The 19,661-nt window shown below is 47.3% G+C and overlaps 6 protein-coding genes across 6 annotated transcripts; 3 read left to right on the top strand and 3 right to left on the bottom strand.

Moving 5' to 3' along the window:
- Positions 1 to 1,239: 1,239 nt before the first annotated feature.
- N7537_005156 (uncharacterized protein) lies at positions 1,240 to 4,030 on the bottom strand (the record flags this gene model as incomplete). Its single annotated transcript, XM_056896213.1, has 6 exons — positions 1,240 to 2,448; positions 2,500 to 2,637; positions 2,688 to 3,482; positions 3,569 to 3,718; positions 3,773 to 3,842; positions 3,927 to 4,030. 6 exons carry the CDS (start codon positions 4,028 to 4,030, stop codon positions 1,240 to 1,242), a joined length of 2,466 nt encoding a protein of 821 aa, XP_056755961.1.
- A 326-nt stretch (positions 4,031 to 4,356) lies between these two features.
- Positions 4,357 to 5,106, top strand: N7537_005155 (TRAPP subunit BET5; the record flags this gene model as incomplete). The annotated part of the gene is made up of 5 exons (XM_056896212.1): positions 4,357 to 4,393; positions 4,450 to 4,648; positions 4,734 to 4,879; positions 4,936 to 5,024; positions 5,089 to 5,106. 5 exons carry the CDS (start codon positions 4,357 to 4,359, stop codon positions 5,104 to 5,106), a joined length of 489 nt encoding a protein of 162 aa, XP_056755960.1.
- Positions 5,107 to 10,203: 5,097 nt separating this feature from the next.
- On the top strand, positions 10,204 to 11,862 carry N7537_005154 (serine/threonine protein kinase SAT4; the record flags this gene model as incomplete). Its single annotated transcript, XM_056896211.1, has 1 exon — positions 10,204 to 11,862. One exon carries the CDS (start codon positions 10,204 to 10,206, stop codon positions 11,860 to 11,862), a length of 1,659 nt encoding a protein of 552 aa, XP_056755959.1.
- Positions 11,863 to 14,016: 2,154 nt separating this feature from the next.
- N7537_005153 (amphiphysin-like protein RVS161) lies at positions 14,017 to 15,297 on the top strand (the record flags this gene model as incomplete). Its single annotated transcript, XM_056896210.1, has 6 exons — positions 14,017 to 14,104; positions 14,183 to 14,233; positions 14,383 to 14,428; positions 14,494 to 14,567; positions 14,634 to 14,781; positions 14,844 to 15,297. Exons 1-6 carry the CDS (start codon positions 14,092 to 14,094, stop codon positions 15,295 to 15,297), a joined length of 786 nt encoding a protein of 261 aa, XP_056755958.1. The 5' UTR covers positions 14,017 to 14,091.
- Positions 15,298 to 15,612: 315 nt separating this feature from the next.
- Positions 15,613 to 16,308, bottom strand: N7537_005152 (uncharacterized protein; the record flags this gene model as incomplete). The annotated part of the gene is made up of 1 exon (XM_056896209.1): positions 15,613 to 16,308. The coding sequence occupies one exon, from the start codon at positions 16,306 to 16,308 to the stop codon at positions 15,613 to 15,615; it is 696 nt and encodes a 231-aa protein (XP_056755957.1).
- A 1,257-nt stretch (positions 16,309 to 17,565) lies between these two features.
- Positions 17,566 to 18,867, bottom strand: N7537_005151 (rRNA-binding ribosome biosynthesis protein RPF1; the record flags this gene model as incomplete). Its single annotated transcript, XM_056896208.1, has 1 exon — positions 17,566 to 18,867. The coding sequence occupies one exon, from the start codon at positions 18,865 to 18,867 to the stop codon at positions 17,566 to 17,568; it is 1,302 nt and encodes a 433-aa protein (XP_056755956.1).
- Positions 18,868 to 19,661: the final 794 nt, after the last annotated feature.

Here is a 19,661-nt window from a genome sequence, read left to right as displayed (position 1 = left end):
GCCTAGTCGAAGTACCGCGACCTAAGACAAGACAAGACGTTTACGCCAATTGATGCCCTCCATGCCTAGCATCTTTCTTTTTTCTGTCTCCAGTTATACTTTCTACTTTCTACTTTCTACTTTCTACTTTCTACTTTCTACTTTCTACTTTCTACTTTCTACTTTCTACCTTTCTTTCTCTCCAGTCCAGCCCAATGTCTAGCGTGCTATGCATCTGATGATGACGATGATGCATTATGTCTATTGCTACATGATGATGGCAGTTCTTTGGGCCTTTCAATTTTTAAGGCCTATTTACCTTGTAATTTATCCTACTATATTTCTGATCTTTGATGATATTCTGGTTCCTGTTTTGAATTTTCTGGATCTTGGCTTTTGGCTTTCTGTTTATTTTCTTATCTCGACTCTCCTTATAGGGTGATGTCCCACGTTCTTTGCTCTAGTTAATAATCAATTGAGAGTATTTAATTCCACACATATCACTTTGGTTCTCGTTCTTTATTCTTCGTTCTCATGGAAGTTACATGCGGCTTTTGCTAATGTAGAGCGTTTTAGAAGCTAGATCTTCATAGTATTGTATGTACATACATACGTACCTAGCTTGTAGCCCGCATGCAATACAGTAGATACTGCTTTACTACTAGTCCTTGCTGAGCCCTGATATCAAACCAACTGAACCAAGATGGAGATACGTAGATGTGTATAAACCCAGATGTACTTGAATTCTAACTCTCAGACTCAGACAGCGTACTTTCTATTTGTACTTCACTTCGTATGATAAATAACACTGGGCTATAAGTACGAATGGATGGACGGGCATTTGGCCCAGCGGTTGTCGTTGGCGACCATTTGGCACCGCTACTATGGATCCCCGTCCATCCTTAGCTTGAGTGCCGTTTGATCTCTAGTTGCCGGATCGCCTCCGGGCGATAACTTTTTATTTATTTTATTTTTTTCATTGAAATAACTTTTCCAACATTTTCATCTAGGAATGGTAACTATGCAAGCTTTACATCCGCAATTTCTGGAATATATTGAGCTCCCGTAGGCCATATACGTTCCCATCACCAAGTACTCTCTTCAAAGATGTTTGCCAGTTCAAAGGTAATGCATATATGGGTCAAAGAAAGGATTAAACAAAAAAACTAGCTGCTCGACGCCTTGAATGAAATGCTATCCCTACACAAAGAACCTATGCTTCCCACAATTCTATCAACACACCAACTTCCGCCCAGCCTATCACTCTGCACTAGAAGACGTTCCACGAACTCGATCAAGAATTCGCCGCAGCTGTGCCTGGGAAGCACCGCTCCCCTCCGTAGACGACACGCCTGTCGCCTCTAGAGACGACGGTTCAGGTTCAGGTATAGATTGAGATGAAAGCGACAGGCGTTTCGGAGGATGAGGGTGAGGCTCGTGATTCTGGGACGAATCTTTATCTTTACTTGCGTCACCATCCTGCTCTTCCAACCCCTCAGCCTGCCTTTTATGCAGCATCTGCGAGCGCAGCGCGCTAACCGCAGAGCCGAAACCCGAGGGTGTTCTCGACAAAGAAGGAGTGAAATTATTCCCAATTTGAAGATCCAACTCCTTCTCTTTGGCCAGTTTCGTCATTTCGGCGGTGTTTTTCTCGATAAAGCGAGTCAGATACACCTTTGGGCCGGTGTCACGGTCTTTCAGGTTGTGCTTGATGCGGTCCAGTTCCTTCCTGTACGCCGTCTCGTAGATGTTGAAATCTGCAGCGCCGGGCGATTCACTAACGAACTGTACCGGCTCATCATCCTCCATCTGGTCATAAGGATCCATTGAATGTTCCGGCTCTTGGAGGATAGATCCCGGCTCGTCACTAATTTCCATGGGTTCCTGCTGCGAGGAGCCGTTGTATGTAGATGGTCCAATGAAGAGGTAGGGGAATTCCTCCTCCAGCGGATCACGGGCATGCCCTCTCGTCCCCTCCAGGCTGCGCTTAGTTCTACCCGAGCTTGCTCGCGAGAGGGGGATGCTAGGTGATCCCGATTGAGAGTGGGGTTGAGCTTCATGGCCAATATCCGGTTGAGCCGGGGACCCCCAGCTGCGGACGGAACCGGAGTCTTTTCGCTCGGGCTCGAACACACCGCTGGGCCTTTTGCTACTGCTCGGGCTTTGCTCCGGCCGGGATGAAAAGCTGGCTGAATCACTAGACCCGAGAACTCCGGAATCGTCTCGGAACCCGGCAAACGGACGCCGGCCGAAGCCTTTGCGCATGTTTGCGCGCAAACCATGAGCGTCGTGTGTTTGTGGAGCCGCTCCCACTGCTGGGAATGGCTCGTCCGGGTCCATTTCCATTGGTGGCTCGACGAGGTAGGCATCGTGGTCTCCGCCCAGAATGCTCTGACCGAACGTACTTTGAATGGGGGATTGTGCTTTGGTGGGATCTGTTAGTCGCTTGAATTTTTTGACGGCTTTCATCTGCGGGCTTCGTTAATGAATATCTTTTCAAAATGAGAAATGGTAACATACCACAGTCATAAGATGTCCCATGTTTGTTGTAATAGCCGAGTCCATCTCCTCCTCTGTTGGCGGCTCAATGATTTGCGACGTGTTCTCCTCAAATGACAGCAAAGGATCCATCCCATTCTTCGTTACCCAGGGGTGTTCCTGTTATATCTAGTCAGTATTGGCGAGTAGTGTAATTGCGATTGACTCACTCGTAAACCAAACATGTCGATCCGTTTCTCTGGATCTTTCTCGAGAATCCGTCCCATGAGATCTTTGAATACTTCGTCTGACTCTTCTTCGTAGACCAGGGAATCCCCCCTGATACTATCATACAGCTCGAAGATGCTATGCTTCTCAAATGGTAGTCTTCCATATCGCAGGCAATATAGAGTTACCCCCATGGACCAAATATCCGTCGCCCTGCCGGATACATCACCATGTTTGACCACGCATAGCTCCGGCGGGAGAAATGCTGGTGACCCAGCCGACTTACCAGTGAACATGTTTGAATCTTTTTCAAACATCTCTGATACACCAAAGTCGACCACTTTCAGCATGTCGTCGTTGGTCACCAGACAGTTGTCCGGTTTTATATCTCGATGGACAATGCCCTGCGAATGCAAATACTCAATTCCCAAGATCAGATCACGGAACCAACATCGACATTGCTCATCATCATACGGATCTGCTTTCTCTTCCAGCCCGACCTTCATGACAACGCCCTTCTTGCACATTTCCATCACCATATACAAAGAGTCCTCTGTCGGATCGTCCAAGACCTCGATCAATGACACTAGATTGGTATGGTTCAGTTTCTTCATGATTGCAATTTCCTCCTTGATCAGATATAAAGGGTTCTTTGTTGTCTCATTATCATCACCAGAAGGATGTCGATGTAATGGCGAGTTGAAATCCGTTCCTGGCCGAATCGGACCTCGCGGTCTTCGCATCAGATGTGACTGCGCACGTTTCCTTAGTCTTGACTTGGAGAATTCCTTGACAGCCTGGATTTATAGATAGTTTATCTGACAGTTAGCATATCCATTTTCCACGTTGACCAGGCTCATATCCCGTAGGTCTGTGCTCATACATATTCATTGCCAAACTGATCTGCAGCCAGATGGACCGCTCCGAATGACCCACGTCCGATCTCTTGTTTGATCACATATTGGTTGATACGATGTTCCGCAGTACCATCATCTTGGCTCGTATAATACTCGGAGCGGGCGTCCAGTGTTTCCTAGTCCGCAGTATCAGTTCTCCGAAGCTGTCATAACGGCATTGAGAGACCGACCTTCACCGGACGCCTTGCTCTTGGGTTTCGTCGCCGGTGCCTCCCAGAACTGTCAAAGGATGCAGTAGACCTGGTTGCATATTGGGCGTTAGCATGATACATCATACTCGGAAAAAATTTCATTCTCCTGCAAGTGTTTCTTAGTGAAACTCACGCAACTCTGCTCGCTTGGGGCCGCGCATCGTTCATACCCTCCAGTGAGGCAATAGATGGCTCTGCGGATACATCCGACTTAGGGGTTTCCACATTCTCATCCATTGGAATACACTGATCACCAAGTGTTGGTAGAAGATGTGTGGGGTAAGGAAGTTCGAGCGGGGGATTCGATAACGTGAGATGCGGGCTGTCAGCCTTACGAGGCCGCGCTTTGGCAAGGATTGCACAAGCGGATCGAATAAACGGTACTAAGCCTTATGTATAATTAAAGAAAAATCCAGTCGAATCGGAAACCCCGAAGAAAATCTAGGCAGCTCCTTTTTGATATGGGCTTTTGTTATCGATACCGGAACTAATTTCACCGCCTGGTCAGCCTCGGAACTCCCCTGAACAACAACAACAACTTGTTTCAGATCACACTATACACAATGGTCGTCTACTCGTTCTACATCTTTGATCGGCACGGTAACCACCCCTCTATTATATATTTGAATCGTCTTCATATGCTAACTGTCATCTAGCGGAATGCATCTACAAGCGCCGCTGGCTTCCGCGGCCGACCTCCACCGTGGGGAAGTCCCGGTCTGACACAGTCTCCGGCGCACCACCGACCGGTCTCGGCCAGACAGTGCGATCGACTGACGATGATTCGAAGCTAGTCTTCGGCACAGTATTTTCATTGCGGAATATGGTGCGCAAGCTAGGAGGTGAAGACGACAAGTAAGACTGCCCCTGAAGCAAGCCAGGCGTGCCCTGCTTGCTGGCCTTTGTATGTACACGCGAAGCCGACGCTAACCCCAACTAGCTTTGTGTCATTCACCACCAGCCAGTACAAGCTTCACTACTACGAGACACCGACGAATACCAAGTTCGTCATGCTGACGGACCTCAAGAGTCCCAGCATGCGCATCGCACTGCAACAGATCTATATCAATCTATTTGTGGAATACGGTTCGTGATCTCCTTTAGCAGACTCGGGCAGTGCTAACTCGGTTTGGTCTATTTAGTGGTTAAGAACCCCCTTTCTCCGACCGAGCATCCCGGCGGTGTGGGCGTGAACAACGAGCTATTCGAGGAATCACTGGAACAGTTTGTGGTGCGTGAATCGTAGTTCTGGCATACCCCCTTAGTTGTTGGCTTGTGTTCTGATCTGTTCGCAGACTCGAGTTCTGTCATGATATCGAACTGGGCATCTGGGCATCCCTCCCGGAACCCGGTCGTCAGTTCGCGCGAGCAAGTCCACGTGAAGGAAGGGAAAAGCGACAGGATCTCACCGCTGGGACATTTCGAGGCTAGCATATACAAATCAGGTATCTCGAAGGTGTAAGATCGACATAGCTGCAACCGAGCGCACACCGCAGCGGACTCGCCCGTTATCAAGCAAACTGTTCTACGGGCATCTGCATGCAACAGCACATTTGGTGAGAAACGAGATCATCGGGACACAGCACCAAAGCCAAGCACGACAGGGTTATCCATACCGCCTTTTCATGTGTGGCTGTCATTCAATGAGACCCGTTTCCTTCCCACGTGGCATCCCCAGCGCCGCTAGTACGCTGTACGCCGGGGAAATTACGGTGCGGAGTGTCCCGGGGGCCGGCCCGCAAAATAGCTCGGCTTCGTCATATCAAGTGCTATCGACCAGGAACGCTGAACAGAGCTATTTATTACTGGTGTTCGGGGATAGCCGGAATAATTGATTACCGTTGGTATAGCGCAATATCCATGTGAATTATCTCACTATATGTGCAATATCAAAGTTTCCGGCTTTGAAATGCCTGTTTATAGTAAACCTGGGGTATAGGTCGTATAAAACAAAATAAATGCCGCAGCCACCAACAACGCCATGGAAAAAAAAAAAAAAATTCTAAACTAGACTCAGGTCTAGAGCGCTAACCATACCCTTAATCCGAGCAGCTCTAGCCAAGCAGTATTGCCAAGAGCTTTCTTCGCAATCGGCCCAGTGTGGCTCGTGCGTCTGCTTCTGCATGGAGGCACTGACCCGACAAGCCGATAGGTGAAGACTCGAGAATCAAGTGAGAAGATAGATCATACGACAATAATTGGATCTTGCAATTGCTTTTTCTTCCTACCACATAAAGAAAAAAGCAAAGCTCAATGCATATTACAACGCTGAAAAAAAAAACAGGATACCCACAAACAGCTCTCAGCTTCAGGTCAGATCGTCCCTATCCTGCATCCTGCATGACTTGGCTAAAGCACAGACGTCCACATATACAGGTTTAGCACAACATACACCCACAGCGGGATAAATAGATGCCAACGATAAACAAGCTGAGCCCCTCCCATTAATCCGAGCTCTTTTACCCCGTAGCGCATATGTACATGGGAAATATATCGAGTTAGTTACTAGTGCATACCCATAGGCACATGCATACACGCACACAGGGAATAAAACAACATTATGCCACAGCTTATCTCAAGCTATAACCATTCAGAAACGCCAGATAGGTGTCGTAATGCAAAGCCGACCAATCCTATAACTTCACGGCTGTGTGTGTCTTCCTGCAACCACAAACTGGCGGTCAAGCATTGCCCCGGCTTACATCGAAACTTGGGTTGCAGCCGATGTTGGGTGGCTTTGTGGTTGCTTTTACACTTTTAAATAAACATGTGAGCTAATAGGTAGTTCTCATAAACTGACTCGATCCCCCTACCCCATGAACATGGGGTTTATTGGATGTGGCCCCTAAGATCTTCGTTTTGCCAACGACATGTCATCAAGCATGTCATGATTTAGCCCATCCTCTCCTCTTGGGATCGACTGCGTCCAAAAGTTCGTATACGCATGCAGAATAGATATTCGAACCGAATCAGCATGCTCGAATAACTTGGTGGACTTTCCGTGCTGTAGGAGGCCTCTGCTGCTATCATAAATATGTGTAATGCTAAGTCAGAGATTGAATAACATATCATATGGCTTCTACATTGGCTCAGAGAAAGGGGTCACGGCGGTTTGGTGGAATATTGTTTTCGTCGAGGACTTGGAAATAGCCAACCCTAATCAGTTCTGTTTTTGAGATAAAACAAAAAGAAATGAAGGGAGCCAAGGACAAAAGCATGCATATAGATGTGAAAGCATCTGTCTATAGCATGAGGCTTGGTCATTATGTAGAGCGGTTTATGTTGCTGGCTATCAAAAGCGATTGAACTGCAGGGTCATGAAGATGGTCCACGAGACGCCAACATGGCTATGGGGCTGAGCACCGTACTGGACAACGAGTTTCAGTCTGAAAGAATGATTCCTATGACATGCTCGTAATGAACTTGGATGTTATAATTTGTGGGATCTATGGCTATTCATGTTGCCCTTTGTTCTCGACATAGGGACCAACCATTTTTAATAATAAAAAACAAAAAAAAAACAGATCAAAGCAAGAGTACCATGGAACAATAACTGTATTAACCATACAAAAAGAAGTAATTGACCATCTGTCGAGTTCGAATTATACGTACAAATCGTATGTTGTAAACAAAGTCTACGTTGTACGGTTGTGAATGGATCAAATTGGAATTTGGGGTGAAGAGGGGTAGTGTTTTGAGTTGTATTTTGTAGAAGTACATGCCTCGGTGTAGATGCATATAACATTGATATAGACGGCTTGGCACATTTGTAAATTATACGTGGTACATATACATGTATAGTGACTTTGTGCTGTGCGAAATTAAGATGGGTTCCTCTTAGGGCTGTGATTGGCGAGTGAAAATCCCTCGTAGTCGTTAGTGTTGGATACGGAAGCTTGTGTGGGAAAGTGGAAATGCTGTTTTTGCGTTACATGTGAGATTGACTTGTTATTTTCAGCTTCATTGTTCCTCTACAGATATCTTATTCTATTATTCTTACTGGAAACCCCGTGCCGAGGTCAATACTAAACGGGTTTATTCGGGAATCGACGGTAATCCGGGGTAAAATCAGCATTGAATAGTTAGCATTATCGAGTATACCACTAGTTACCACCCTGTACTAGCCCGGAAACAAAGCCCGGGTTCAGCGCGAAGCTCATGCTAGTATGGAAATCCTAAACACTAGGTGTCAAATGTTCCCCCACCCCCTCCCCTAACACGGAAACACCAGGGATCCGAAGAGACGGTGAACATCTCGCATCTACATTCCAAAGTAATGAGGCTAGATATATTTCCCCCTGCAGGCATGATAGGGGCCAAGAAAGAGCGATATATTTCTATCCAATACTTTTCAATTGAACAACTCAGTCTTAGTCAACCTGCACCACCCTCGTCTATCTCAAGTGCCGTCATCTGTCCGAATGACGCTAGATTGCGGAAAGCTGCTCTTAGTCTCTGTTATATTCCCCTATAACGTACTAGAGCATTATGTACGTTGTACATCGCTGCGGGGGGACTCCGTCGCACAGAGACCCCACGCGGTTCCCACGACCCCGATAGAGAGATGTGCATGATTGACCGACTATTATTATGTAGCAGCGATCGTCCAGCAATCACTAGCAGTGTCCAAAAATGGGGGGTTTCGCTTTGGGGATGATCGAGTTGACCAACTGAACGTTGGAAGTAGGGAGTGAGCACGGGTATAAACGGAGGAATATGACAATTGGTTGAAAGGGAATTTAGGATTTGCCAACCAACGAGGACAGTGTCCCTTGGAGAAACTGGGATTTACCTGAATTTGATCTAGTAGGGTTTCATAGCCCGGATGACATACTGTATCAATTTATATTGTAAGGATACATACAATAAGAAGAATGGTCTGATCTTCTTACTATATGCCTGTACAAATGATAATCCCCCACCTACCATATAGAGTAATAAAGCACGTCTGAAATATTCACCTTGTGTCCGGCTAAGAGATCAACAGAATCCCCCCAATCATATCGGATGAATGCATCCTAATGGATCCCAGAGGATAGCTTTGGGGAGGTACCCCTCAACTTCATACATCGGAAGTCCACAGGGCCTCGGGATGACTACCGCCACACAGTGCACCCAGCGCGTCGGCTTGGTGCGGGGCCTGATCGAATCACGACTGAGGCTACGTTGTGCAGACTGCACAGCCTCACTCGTTTGATGTGGTGGCGGAACTATCAAAGCTACTTTCTCTTGTATTTTCTAATATTCTATAATATCTAATAGGATAACCGTGTACATTTAGATAATAGTATCCTACCACACACATATGTAGCAAGATCCAAAGACGTCACATCAACTCAACGTCATTAATACTAGTAAAGATCAAATAATACCATGTATTGCTCAATCTTCAAAGAGGGACTCGGGAGAGACCCAGTTCCAGGGTTGAAAAAAAAAAAAAAAACCGTACTTTCATTACTTATTATACTAATTACTATGGATTACTTCAATGTTTCATTACCATTAAATCTCTCACCAAAAAAATTAATATTATAAAGCATCGGAACGGACCTCGGGAATCCTTTCCATCTAGTCTATCTGTACTCCGTACTCCCGTAATGTATCATGCGCCACTTTTTAGTAAAGAATGTGTACTAAAATATATCTCGACTTTACAGAGTACAAGCATGAATACTAATAGCCCTAGATGCATCTAGGTTTGTTAGGTCTCACAGCGCCGGAGTCGCCGTATGCAGTATGTAGCCCTATAGGTCAAGACCGGAATCGCATAGAAACACTCTGGAGTGAGCCCTGGAGCCCGCGGCCACCGTCATTTACAAGCATTAATAATCTTCGAGGGTAACCTGTACCGTTGCAGTGCCCACATTTTCCCCCTTCTCTCGATATGGAGTTATTCTAATATTTCAATTTTTTATTATTTTTATTTTAATTTTCTTATGAATTTTATAAATTTTTAGTTAAGCTATGTAATATATTACCATACACCAAGGATTTCCCCCCGATGGTATTTCAAGTTCCTCTAGCATCGCCAAATTTATCCCACTTATTTCCCACTTGCTTCTCTTTCTTTTAATTCTTTTTTTTCCTCTCTCCTCTTTTATTCTGTCTATATACTCCAGGGGCTCCTCCTTTGCCAGAGGGCATCATTTTGGTGTGCGGTGCTTCCAATATTTCCCTACCTCTTTGTGTCGTCACCTTTTGCCCTCGTTGCCTCAGGCCATAATTCGGTCTACTTTTTTTTTTCCCTCTCTCGCCTCGCTCCTCTCACTTCTTTTTATCTTTACTGTTAAGACCGTCTCAATCCGCCGCAGCTTCGTGCGAGCTGTAGACCCTCGTCTTCCAATCTGGGGACGGAGAATTTTACGTCCCACCCCTCATTCTTCCAATCTTCACCTGTCGATCCATCGCACATGACTCCACCTTCCCCTTCACCTGTGCCTTCCGCAGTCTCTTCCGCCTCAGCTTCACAACACTCGAATGATCCTCGGGATGGAGATGCTTCGGTAGCACGCGCCCTTGCGGGCATGAATCTGGCCGCCCACGCAAACGGGGACGCCCTCCCTGCTCCGGCATTATCTCCCGCCGGCAAGCCGACGAAAGCCACCATGGCCGCTCGCCTCACGCGCATGTTCTCCAGCACGGGGAAAAACACACCAACCAGAGAGAATAACGAAGTTCCTCGTGATCTATCAGACAGTAGCTTGGAAAGTATCCAGCCTCTCAACGGTAGGACTTCGAAGCCACCATCTCGACCCGCCTCTAGACCTCCTTCTAGACCTCCCTCAAGAGGAGAGAATTCTCGAGCACCATCACGAAACCCGTCACTCAAGAGCGAAGCCGTGGAGAAGCCCGACAAGAAGAAGATGGATGATAAGAAGACAAAAGACGGTGCTTCAGTACACAAGCGATTCGAGGTTCTGACGGAATCTCTCGGCAACCACTCACATAACCTCAGAAGTGCTAGACGGCAAGAGAAGCTTACCGATCTACTGCGGGATATGATGGGTGGCCGGAAAAAGGATGACCAGGTGGATGAGCAACAGTTGTCGCTGATGTCAACCTGGATTGATCAGTTCAAGACGGAGCGTGATAAGCTGGCTGCAGATAAGAAGGGTGGCCCGAATGCCACTGCTTCTCTGGTTGACAAGTACGGCAAGTGCCAGGAAATTGTGGGTCGCGGTGCTTTCGGTATTGTGCGTATCTCGCACAAGGTCGACCCTCAAGATTCCAAGTGTGAACAGCTGTATGCTGTTAAGGAGTTCCGTCGCCGGCCTCAAGAAACGACCAAGAAATATCAAAAACGACTGACTTCTGAATTTTGCATCTCATCGTCACTTCGTCACCCGAACGTCATTCACACTTTGGACCTCTTGCAAGATGCCAAGGGAGATTACTGTGAAGTCATGGAATACTGCGCTGGTGGCGATCTGTACACCCTGGTCCTTGCTGCCGGCAAGTTAGAAGTCGCCGAAGCCGACTGCTTTTTCAAGCAGTTGATGCGGGGTGTTGAGTATATGCACGAAATGGGTGTCGCACACCGCGACCTTAAGCCCGAAAATCTGCTCCTGACCACTCACGGTGCACTCAAGATCACCGATTTTGGTAACGGTGAATGCTTCCGTATGGCCTGGGAGAAGGAAGCCCATATGACCGCCGGACTCTGCGGTTCCGCTCCATATATCGCCCCGGAGGAATACGTTGAGAGGGAATTCGATCCCCGAGCAGTTGATCTCTGGGCGACCGGGGTGATCTACATGGCCATGCGCACCGGACGGCATCTTTGGCGCGTGGCGCGCAAGGACGAGGACGAATTTTACCAGCGGTACCTAGACGGTCGCAAACATGAGGATGGATACGCTCCCATCGAGACGTTACATCGGGTAAGAACAGCTAATCCCCCTTCTGCGACTGCGGGGCCAACACTTATAACTTCTCAGGCTCGTTGTCGCAACGTGATCTACTCCATCCTTGATCCCAATCCTTCTCGCCGCATCAATGCCTCACAGGTCCTCAAATCCGAATGGGTACGCCAGATCAAGCTGTGCAAGGCTGGCGAGGAAGGGTTTTGATCGTTTCAACACGAAAATTGTCAGGTGTTGAGGTCACAAGCCCGCCCCTCCAAGGTTTGATGTGACCGAAAATCGTTCTTTCACATTTTGCATCACAGGGTGGTTATTTATCATAGACCCATTCAAGGAGATGCTTACTGGTTTTTATCCTTTGAATGCTCCTAAATTAGGAGGAGGCCCCATACGAAGGTTCTATGTTTGCCTTTTCTCCCCCGTTTTATCCTGTTGGCTCCGGCGCATACTGTACCCCTGCAGCCTCTTCAGCCTGTGCTCTATTACATCGATCCATCTTTTAGCTTGTCTTTCTGTTTGGATCCTCATGTCTTCAACGTCAATGCAACGAAGAATCATGACCCTTTTCTTTTGATCCGGTTTTTCTTTACAATCTTTCGGAGTTTATCTCATCCGGTCCTTTTTTTTTTTTTTTTTCGCGTTGCCGGGATTTTGGCAGATACCTTCAAGTTTCTATTGGCGTTGGCGGGAAATTCCCCATTTGAACTTTCTTACCTTGTACCACTATGACGAGCCCAGCTTTAGCGGGCGAATAAGGGGCATATTCTTATTTGGGTTGCAGGTCCTGTTTTCTGGGGTTCCTTATCAATATGATTGTAGGCAGAGGCTCTGCTGCCCGCAACAGCAACAGAAACAGGAACAGGAATCGGTACCTAAGTGAGATGTCCTACACTGGAGGTTATCCAAACCTTTTTGCTTTGGCTTTTCTCGTTTCGACGTCGGATTCTAGTACATATTACCGATGCTTTGTGTATATATGGCTTAGGCATTTTGAATTCTGTTACATGTGACTTGGTTCCACGTAGCAAGGTGCACTTTCATTATCCCAGCATGCCAGGTTCGTTCCAAAGTCCTATTTCCCCTTTTACAACTAACAGGCACAACATCCAAGTTCACAATCTACAGCCTCCAAAAACTATGACATCAATCCGAAGATCGGCGCCTATCGACCCAATGTAAGGTCCACAACTGTCATGAGACGATCATCAGCACGATGTAGTAGATTAGCCCCGATATCTTTCCAACGCATCAGGACCCGTGATATCATTCAATCTGGAGGTATTTTCCGACGATAATTATCCTTGCATCCTCCGTACGCTAACGAGAAAAAAAAAAAACCAAAAAAACCAAGCCCCAGCGGTCTGATGGATTAGGGTGTGTCATATTTCAGATTCATATTAGTTAGCACAGTCTAGTTAGTTCCTTGGAAGGTTATTCACATTATTCACATTATTCACACATGCATCTTGTAACTTCTAATTACTGCATGCCTTGCGGTCTGTACGGAACTCGGTAATACAGAACATGCAGCTAATGAGGTGGATTCCGACTTTCCAACTTCTTTCGTCCAGATACCCAATCCAAGTAACCAACCCAAAAAAGGGATCCCAGAGTAAAACCTGAGCGAACTCAAGTTGCAGTTATTCCCACTTGGCAATGCCATAAGATTGTCTGCCAAGACCTACACATAACTCAGTTACTTAGGCATCAACATTACAGCCTAGGCGAAGTGGATAAGTGGAATACCTCAATATGCACATGCCATGCAGGCGTATTGCAGCGGATGTAAGGCCCAGCCCTACACTATCCCTACACTATGCTACTGATAAAGGCGTAAGGGGTAATTATGTTAAAATGGAGTTTGATTATCTCTCTCTTGATTGCTTGCCAACCAGCGTTAAGCGGCTATATACACCTGGTTTGAGTAGGAATGTCCCAATGTCCCAACATGATACCTACATATAGCTATACATTATATACCTTGGCATGATTTACCTAGTATTACCAGTGCTTGTATCTTTGCAGAGAACCTAGAAGGAAAAAAGAAAAAGAAAAAGAAAAAAGAAAAAAGAAAAGAAAAAAAAAACTCGAACAGACCTTCGCAGAACCTGAATAATGCAACCTTGATGTGGGTACCTCGTACTCCCGTAGACTCCAGCCCTACCAAACATGACGTACCCGCATCCGGAAAATATGACATAAGCATATTTACACAGCCACACACAGCCACACAAACCCGTAAGGCAGACCATGTCGGCTACCCTTGGCATTGGGTTCGGGACCTTCACTTTCCCTGCAGCTTAACTCCAGAGATTCTTTGCAGCAGTCAACTGGAATCTACGACTCACTTCTATCCCATACCCACTTGCAACATATAACCCACACCAACTCAAAAGCCAATCCTCATCTCCGGGTCCCCCGAACCACACCGCCACCATGTCTTGGGCAGGTACGCCTCATCCCATCAAGACCCTCGGACTCATGGACCGGTGCCAGTTTGAGCGAATCTAACTGCTTGGATGGATAGGGTTCAAGAAGAATGTCAACCGTGCGACGACACAGGTGATGATGAAGACGGGTGAGTTGGTCGAGTTCTACCCCGCAATGAATCGAAAGAGGGCGATCGGACACGATCCCGGATTAGCTACCCGCCACGCCCTACGATTTACTTGCCGCGCCACGTGGATGCGAATAAGTGAATAACATGCTGATTCGGTAATTGTATAGGACATGTTGAGAGAACGAATGATCGCGATTATGAGATCGAGGAACGGTATGGTTGTCCTTGCTGCTCCCTCATGGTTATACCGGGATGGGAGCTGATTTTGTTCATTATAGTCGTTATCGGACTATGGAGACCGCCGCGAATCGGTTGCAAAAGGAGGCGAAGGGGTATCTGGATTCACTACGAGGTGGGTGACCTTTTGCTTTGCGGATTGTTGGATTTGGTTGTTCAACTGGCTGACTTTTTTCCCCAGCCATGACGGCGTCCCAAATGCGCATTGCGGAGACCATTGATGCTTTCTACGGCGATGCGGGAACAAAAGACGGTGTGAGCCGGAGCTACAAGCAGGCCGTTGAGGATCTTGATGCCGAGACCATCAAGGCTCTGGATGGGCCATACCGGTAGGAGATCTTTTTTTTTTTTACTGACGAGTACACATGAATGGTGCTGATAAAAGCTAAAGTACCACCGTCCTCGATCCCATCTCCCGATTCTGCGCCTACTTCCCCGACGTGAACGAATGCATCAAAAAACGCAACCACAAGCTACTAGACTACGACGCCATACGCGCCAAGGTCAAGAAGCTAGCCGAGAAGCCCGACAAGGATGTTACCAAGCTGCCGCGGACCGAGCGCGAAGCCGAGATGGCCAAGCAGGCTTACGAGCAACTGAACGAGCAGCTCTTCAACGAACTTCCCCAGCTGATCGACCTACGTGTGCCCTACCTCGACCCCAGCTTCGAAGCTCTCGTCAAGATCCAACTACGCTTCTGTGCCGAGGCGTACTCCCGCATGGCGCAGGTGCAGCAATATCTTGACGCCGAGACTCGCGACCAGTATGCTAAGGGTGATCTGGATAACCGGGTTGAGGAGGTGTTACAGGAGATTCGCGATTTGAGCATAGCTGGAACCGTTTGAGCCGTCCTTTTAAATCGACTACTCTATTAGCATAATACCGGATTTTTCTTTGCTGCGTTGAGATCTGTGCAACAGACTCGTGCTTTTTCTTGTTCTTTGCTTCTGTCGATAGATATCGGCAGCTGTTCATTTGCCTTCCAGGTGTCTTCTGTGTATATGTTTAATACATCCATGAGCTGGCTTTGACATTGCTCTTCATCAATTCCTTCAATTCCATGTCTTCGCCGCATATGAACATCATGCTGGGAGAAGCGGGTATAATTTGTATTGTACTCCAACAAAATTCACACTATATACATCACCAAATATCAAACATCAGACCTTCCCCGCAGGTCTGAAAAGCTCGTCTTGAATAGTCTGCACCACAGGCATCGCCGCAGCATGATAAGCCTTAAGCTCCTGATCAGTAACAGTCCCGAGCACATACTTCGAAACAGCAGCCGTCTCATGTGACGACGGCCGACCAATACCAAGACCAACGCGCAAGATCGATAGATCCGCCAATGGCCCGGTAACATTCTTACTCGCCCCAGACGAGCGCGGATACAATCCCTTCTTACGCAGTGTCTCACAGATACTCATAAGACCGCGATGCCCTCGCAAACTAAAAGTCTCAGGCCCGCCACGTATGACACGGAGCTTTCCTTGCGCAATAGATAGTTCGTCGTGGAGGATGACGAGGGTTGTGGGGTATGTAGTTTGTGTAGGGAAGTTTGGGGGAGTTGAAGACGAGGATGAACGAGTTGCGGCGACATTGGCGATCCTTTCAAGACGGCTTGCTCGCTCGGTTGCCCATTGTTCTAGCCGACGTACGAGTTTTGGGCCTGTTATGTTCATGAGGGATGGACTTTGCCATGTTTCGTGGTAGATGCCTGTGTTTGGGAGGGTTGTTTCGAGGAGTGGTTTTAAGGCGTCGAGGAGGAGGTGGCCGGCGCTGTGTCGGGTGTTGTGGTAGGGGGCTGGATTGCCTATTGAGGCTATGAAGAGGAGGCGGCGCGGGGAGGTATTCATATTTGGAGGAAGGAGAGGGACCTGTGGTGGTGTATGATGTACAAAGTAGTATTCTTTTTTCTTTTCCCTCTATTGTCATTGGTTCAGGTACGAGAGATCGGGAGATCGTCTCGTGACTTGGCTGATACCGGAGATAAGCAATATTGAATTTCTTATCTCCATGTTTATACTACATCTACTGTTCTTGGGATTACATACATTAACATGATGTCTTTTTATCTTTCAGCTCTAATTATTATACTAGATGTGTTAAAAGAGAAAATAATATCTTGATGTTTATGCAAAAAGCAATCTCACGCTACTAGGGCTGGTCTCATTGTGGGAATCTGTATAAAGTTAAGGGTATTCGTAGCATAGACCTGGGTAGTGCCGTAGCTAAGAGCAATGTCAGACTTGCAATATTGTTCTCTTAACGAGGCACAGGCCTGGGTTAGATCCCCTTGGGGCCATAGTTCGCGGTCGGATGACCATCTGGGCGATGTACTGTTGAGAATCACGTCTTCTTTTCCCTTTTTTTACAGCATTTTAAACTTGTTATAAGACAGGAAACGAGGAAATGAAATGCAGTACTTGCTGGTTGTTTCCTAAGCAGACACTCTCGCAGACTGCCAGTACTCGCAAATTACTTGGCTGGGTAATGCGATCGATATGTAACACCAACTACCGGCAAGCTTGGCTATACAACTTTGCTTTTTCTATGCAGCTCTCTTGCTCTCATATCCTCCGTAGGAAGAGAAGGATTGGAACCATTGCACAGGTAGATTTGCCCAGATTCGAGGCAGAGTGCTACAGAGCAGTTGATGCACCACGATCCCAATTGACTCGTTGTATCTTGGTACACCACTTTGATGGCACTTGTTTTCATGATACTAAGGACATCGGTCGACGCCTCAATCTAGTTGAGAGGTCAATGGTCGAGTGCATTGAATGCGTCTCGTTGGTTACTAAGATGGATGTAACGGATTAACTTGAATGAAAAAAAGACGTTAGCATCGCCATATCATGTGACAAGATATCACCGGTCATCCTCGTACGTTTTGGGAGGGAGTTTGGTCTTGAAGAGGAACAGTTAATGAATGTTTTTGTATAAGTAACCAACCATGGAGCCGGCACGGCCTCCATGTCTTGTAGAGTAAGTGTCCATGAAGGTTTGTAGAATACGTGAATTTTGTCCATTGCAATGAAACCAGACAAGCTTTTGGATATAACTCCCCTCGAACCCCATGCAAAACCGAGAATAACAACATAAAGAGACATTTACAGTTGGAACAGAGTCCTCGTCTTCTCCATTCCACCCTTCCACTCCCACTCCTGGCCACTGGCACGCTGGATGCCCTTATCAACACGACGCAGCTTTAAAGTGAAGCGTGGTCCTAGTTCCTGTAGACCGGTGCGGATGCCCTCAGCACCTAGCATTTCCTTGCCGTCAGCACCAACGACAGCCTTCTCGGTCTCACGCTTCTCACGGAAGACGTAGCGGTGACGACGGACGAAAATGTAATCACGCTGGTTGTGCAAAGTGACAACCTGTCGCCCCTCGAACTCCGGCTGAGGTGGGAAGAGTGAGCGGAACAAATGGGCAGTCAAAAGACCGAGAGGGGTACGGAAGTTATTGAGGATCAGCTCGGGCCAGTGCTCGGTGGCTCGGCCGTGTCCTGGAAGGCGCTTTCCTTCGATCCAGTTGCTAATGGTGAAGTGGAAAGTCGGGCCGACTGGCAAGTGCACCATCGTTAGCCCAGAGGGACGTTTCTGGTCCTCATTCAACACGACGACCGTTGTGAAATTACGGTTTGCGGCGAATTTGGAAATCTCGCGGATTGAGAATTTGTGCGAGTAGCGGTGAGCATTACGCCGGATGTACACGCTGTTCGGGAACACTTCGGTCAGGGTCTCGGCTTGGTCGTGAAGGGTAGAGTTGAGGCCGGTGGTGATAAGGATTTTCGGGGTGGGTGGGGGTCCCTCGGTGAAGAGTGTAGGGAATTTGGCGGCCAATGCTTCAGGAGCGAGGCTGAGGTTTGTGCTGCGTGTGGACTGGGTAGGACTTGTGGCACGCTCTGTCGCAGTTCGGAGAGAGGTCTTCTTCCGGCCACGGCTAGCATTTTTGTCGTCGTCCTTTTCCTCACCCTCATCTTCATCTTCATCTTCACTGTTGTCCGATTCGAGCATACTGTCGACTGACTCGTTGTCTGATTCCGGAGCCTCGCTATCATCCTCGCCCTCTTCTAATGGCCGATTGAGCTCGTCTTCTTCTTCCTTCTTTGCGCGCTTGATGCGCTCAACGTCAACGCTCAATCCCAGACCAGTTTCTTCGGTGTCGTTGTCGGCTTCGTTCCATACACGTTTCCGCTCGAGGGTCAGAGGAATGTTGCGGCGAAGTCGTTCTTCCTTCAACTTGGGGTTCTTGGCTTCTTCTTTCTTGAAAGCGTAGCGCTCCTCTCGGCGCGCAGCATCTTTGGCTCTCTTGCGCTTAACATGGTTCATCTTCCGGCGCAGCTTGTTGCCGGTTTTAATATCGCCCATAACGCCCGGAGGCGGTCCAGATCGTCCAGGGACAACCATTTTTGAAAGCTGAGGGGGTAGAGTGCTGCTGTTGAAGGCCAATAGAAAATGTAAAGATCGCCGAGAAATAAATTATTTCGGACAATCGTTTCCCCGGGGCGACAATCTGCGATTTGACCTTGCGACTTTTAAGACCTCCTCTTTAGAAGAAAAATAAATAAAGAAGGGTATTAGCTAGAAATCGGAGATATATACAACTATGTGACTTCTATGTACCATATTTTTTCCTTTTCTTAGCTGCCACCGCTTTTATGAGGGCGATCAGAATCAGGCTCAGTGACCTGTTCAGCTTCAACACGTGACTAATCAGACAACCCCAATGAGTGATTAACTACATACTCCGTCCACCTAGGTAGCTATGTAGTTAACTGAGTTAACTATTGAGCATCCAGTCCTCATTAGTCCATACTCAAAGGATCAACCTCGTGGCCAAGAAATGATCCACAGATATCCATAAAGGCACCGAGATTTAGGCAACTGATATAGTATAATCCCTGTGCTTCATTGGTACAAGCTTAGAGAAACAGTCAAAAGATGGGTAGTTTTTGATTGACGCCTACCTAGTACTAGTCAAAAATTTGATCGTCCACGGGTCCACGGATCTAGTTACTTCAGGGTTTCACTGTTAGTTGCCAGGACGCACTCGTCACGCTTCCTTCATCAACTCACTTCTGTGGGAAACATACAGCCTATTTTACCACTAGACCATGACAAAAACCTTGGTTCCTGTTTAGGGCCTAAGGGGGGCCCATATCCCAGTCTGTCAACTTTTTCTCCTGCAACACCCAGCCTTT

Source organism: Penicillium hordei (genome assembly GCF_028827395.1).
Source record: "Penicillium hordei strain IBT 12815 chromosome Unknown utg000002l_segment0_segment0, whole genome shotgun sequence".
Taxonomy (NCBI): domain Eukaryota; kingdom Fungi; phylum Ascomycota; class Eurotiomycetes; order Eurotiales; family Aspergillaceae; genus Penicillium; species Penicillium hordei.
Note: the sequence above shows the minus strand (reverse complement) of the source record. Positions and strands in the feature narration are given on the sequence as shown.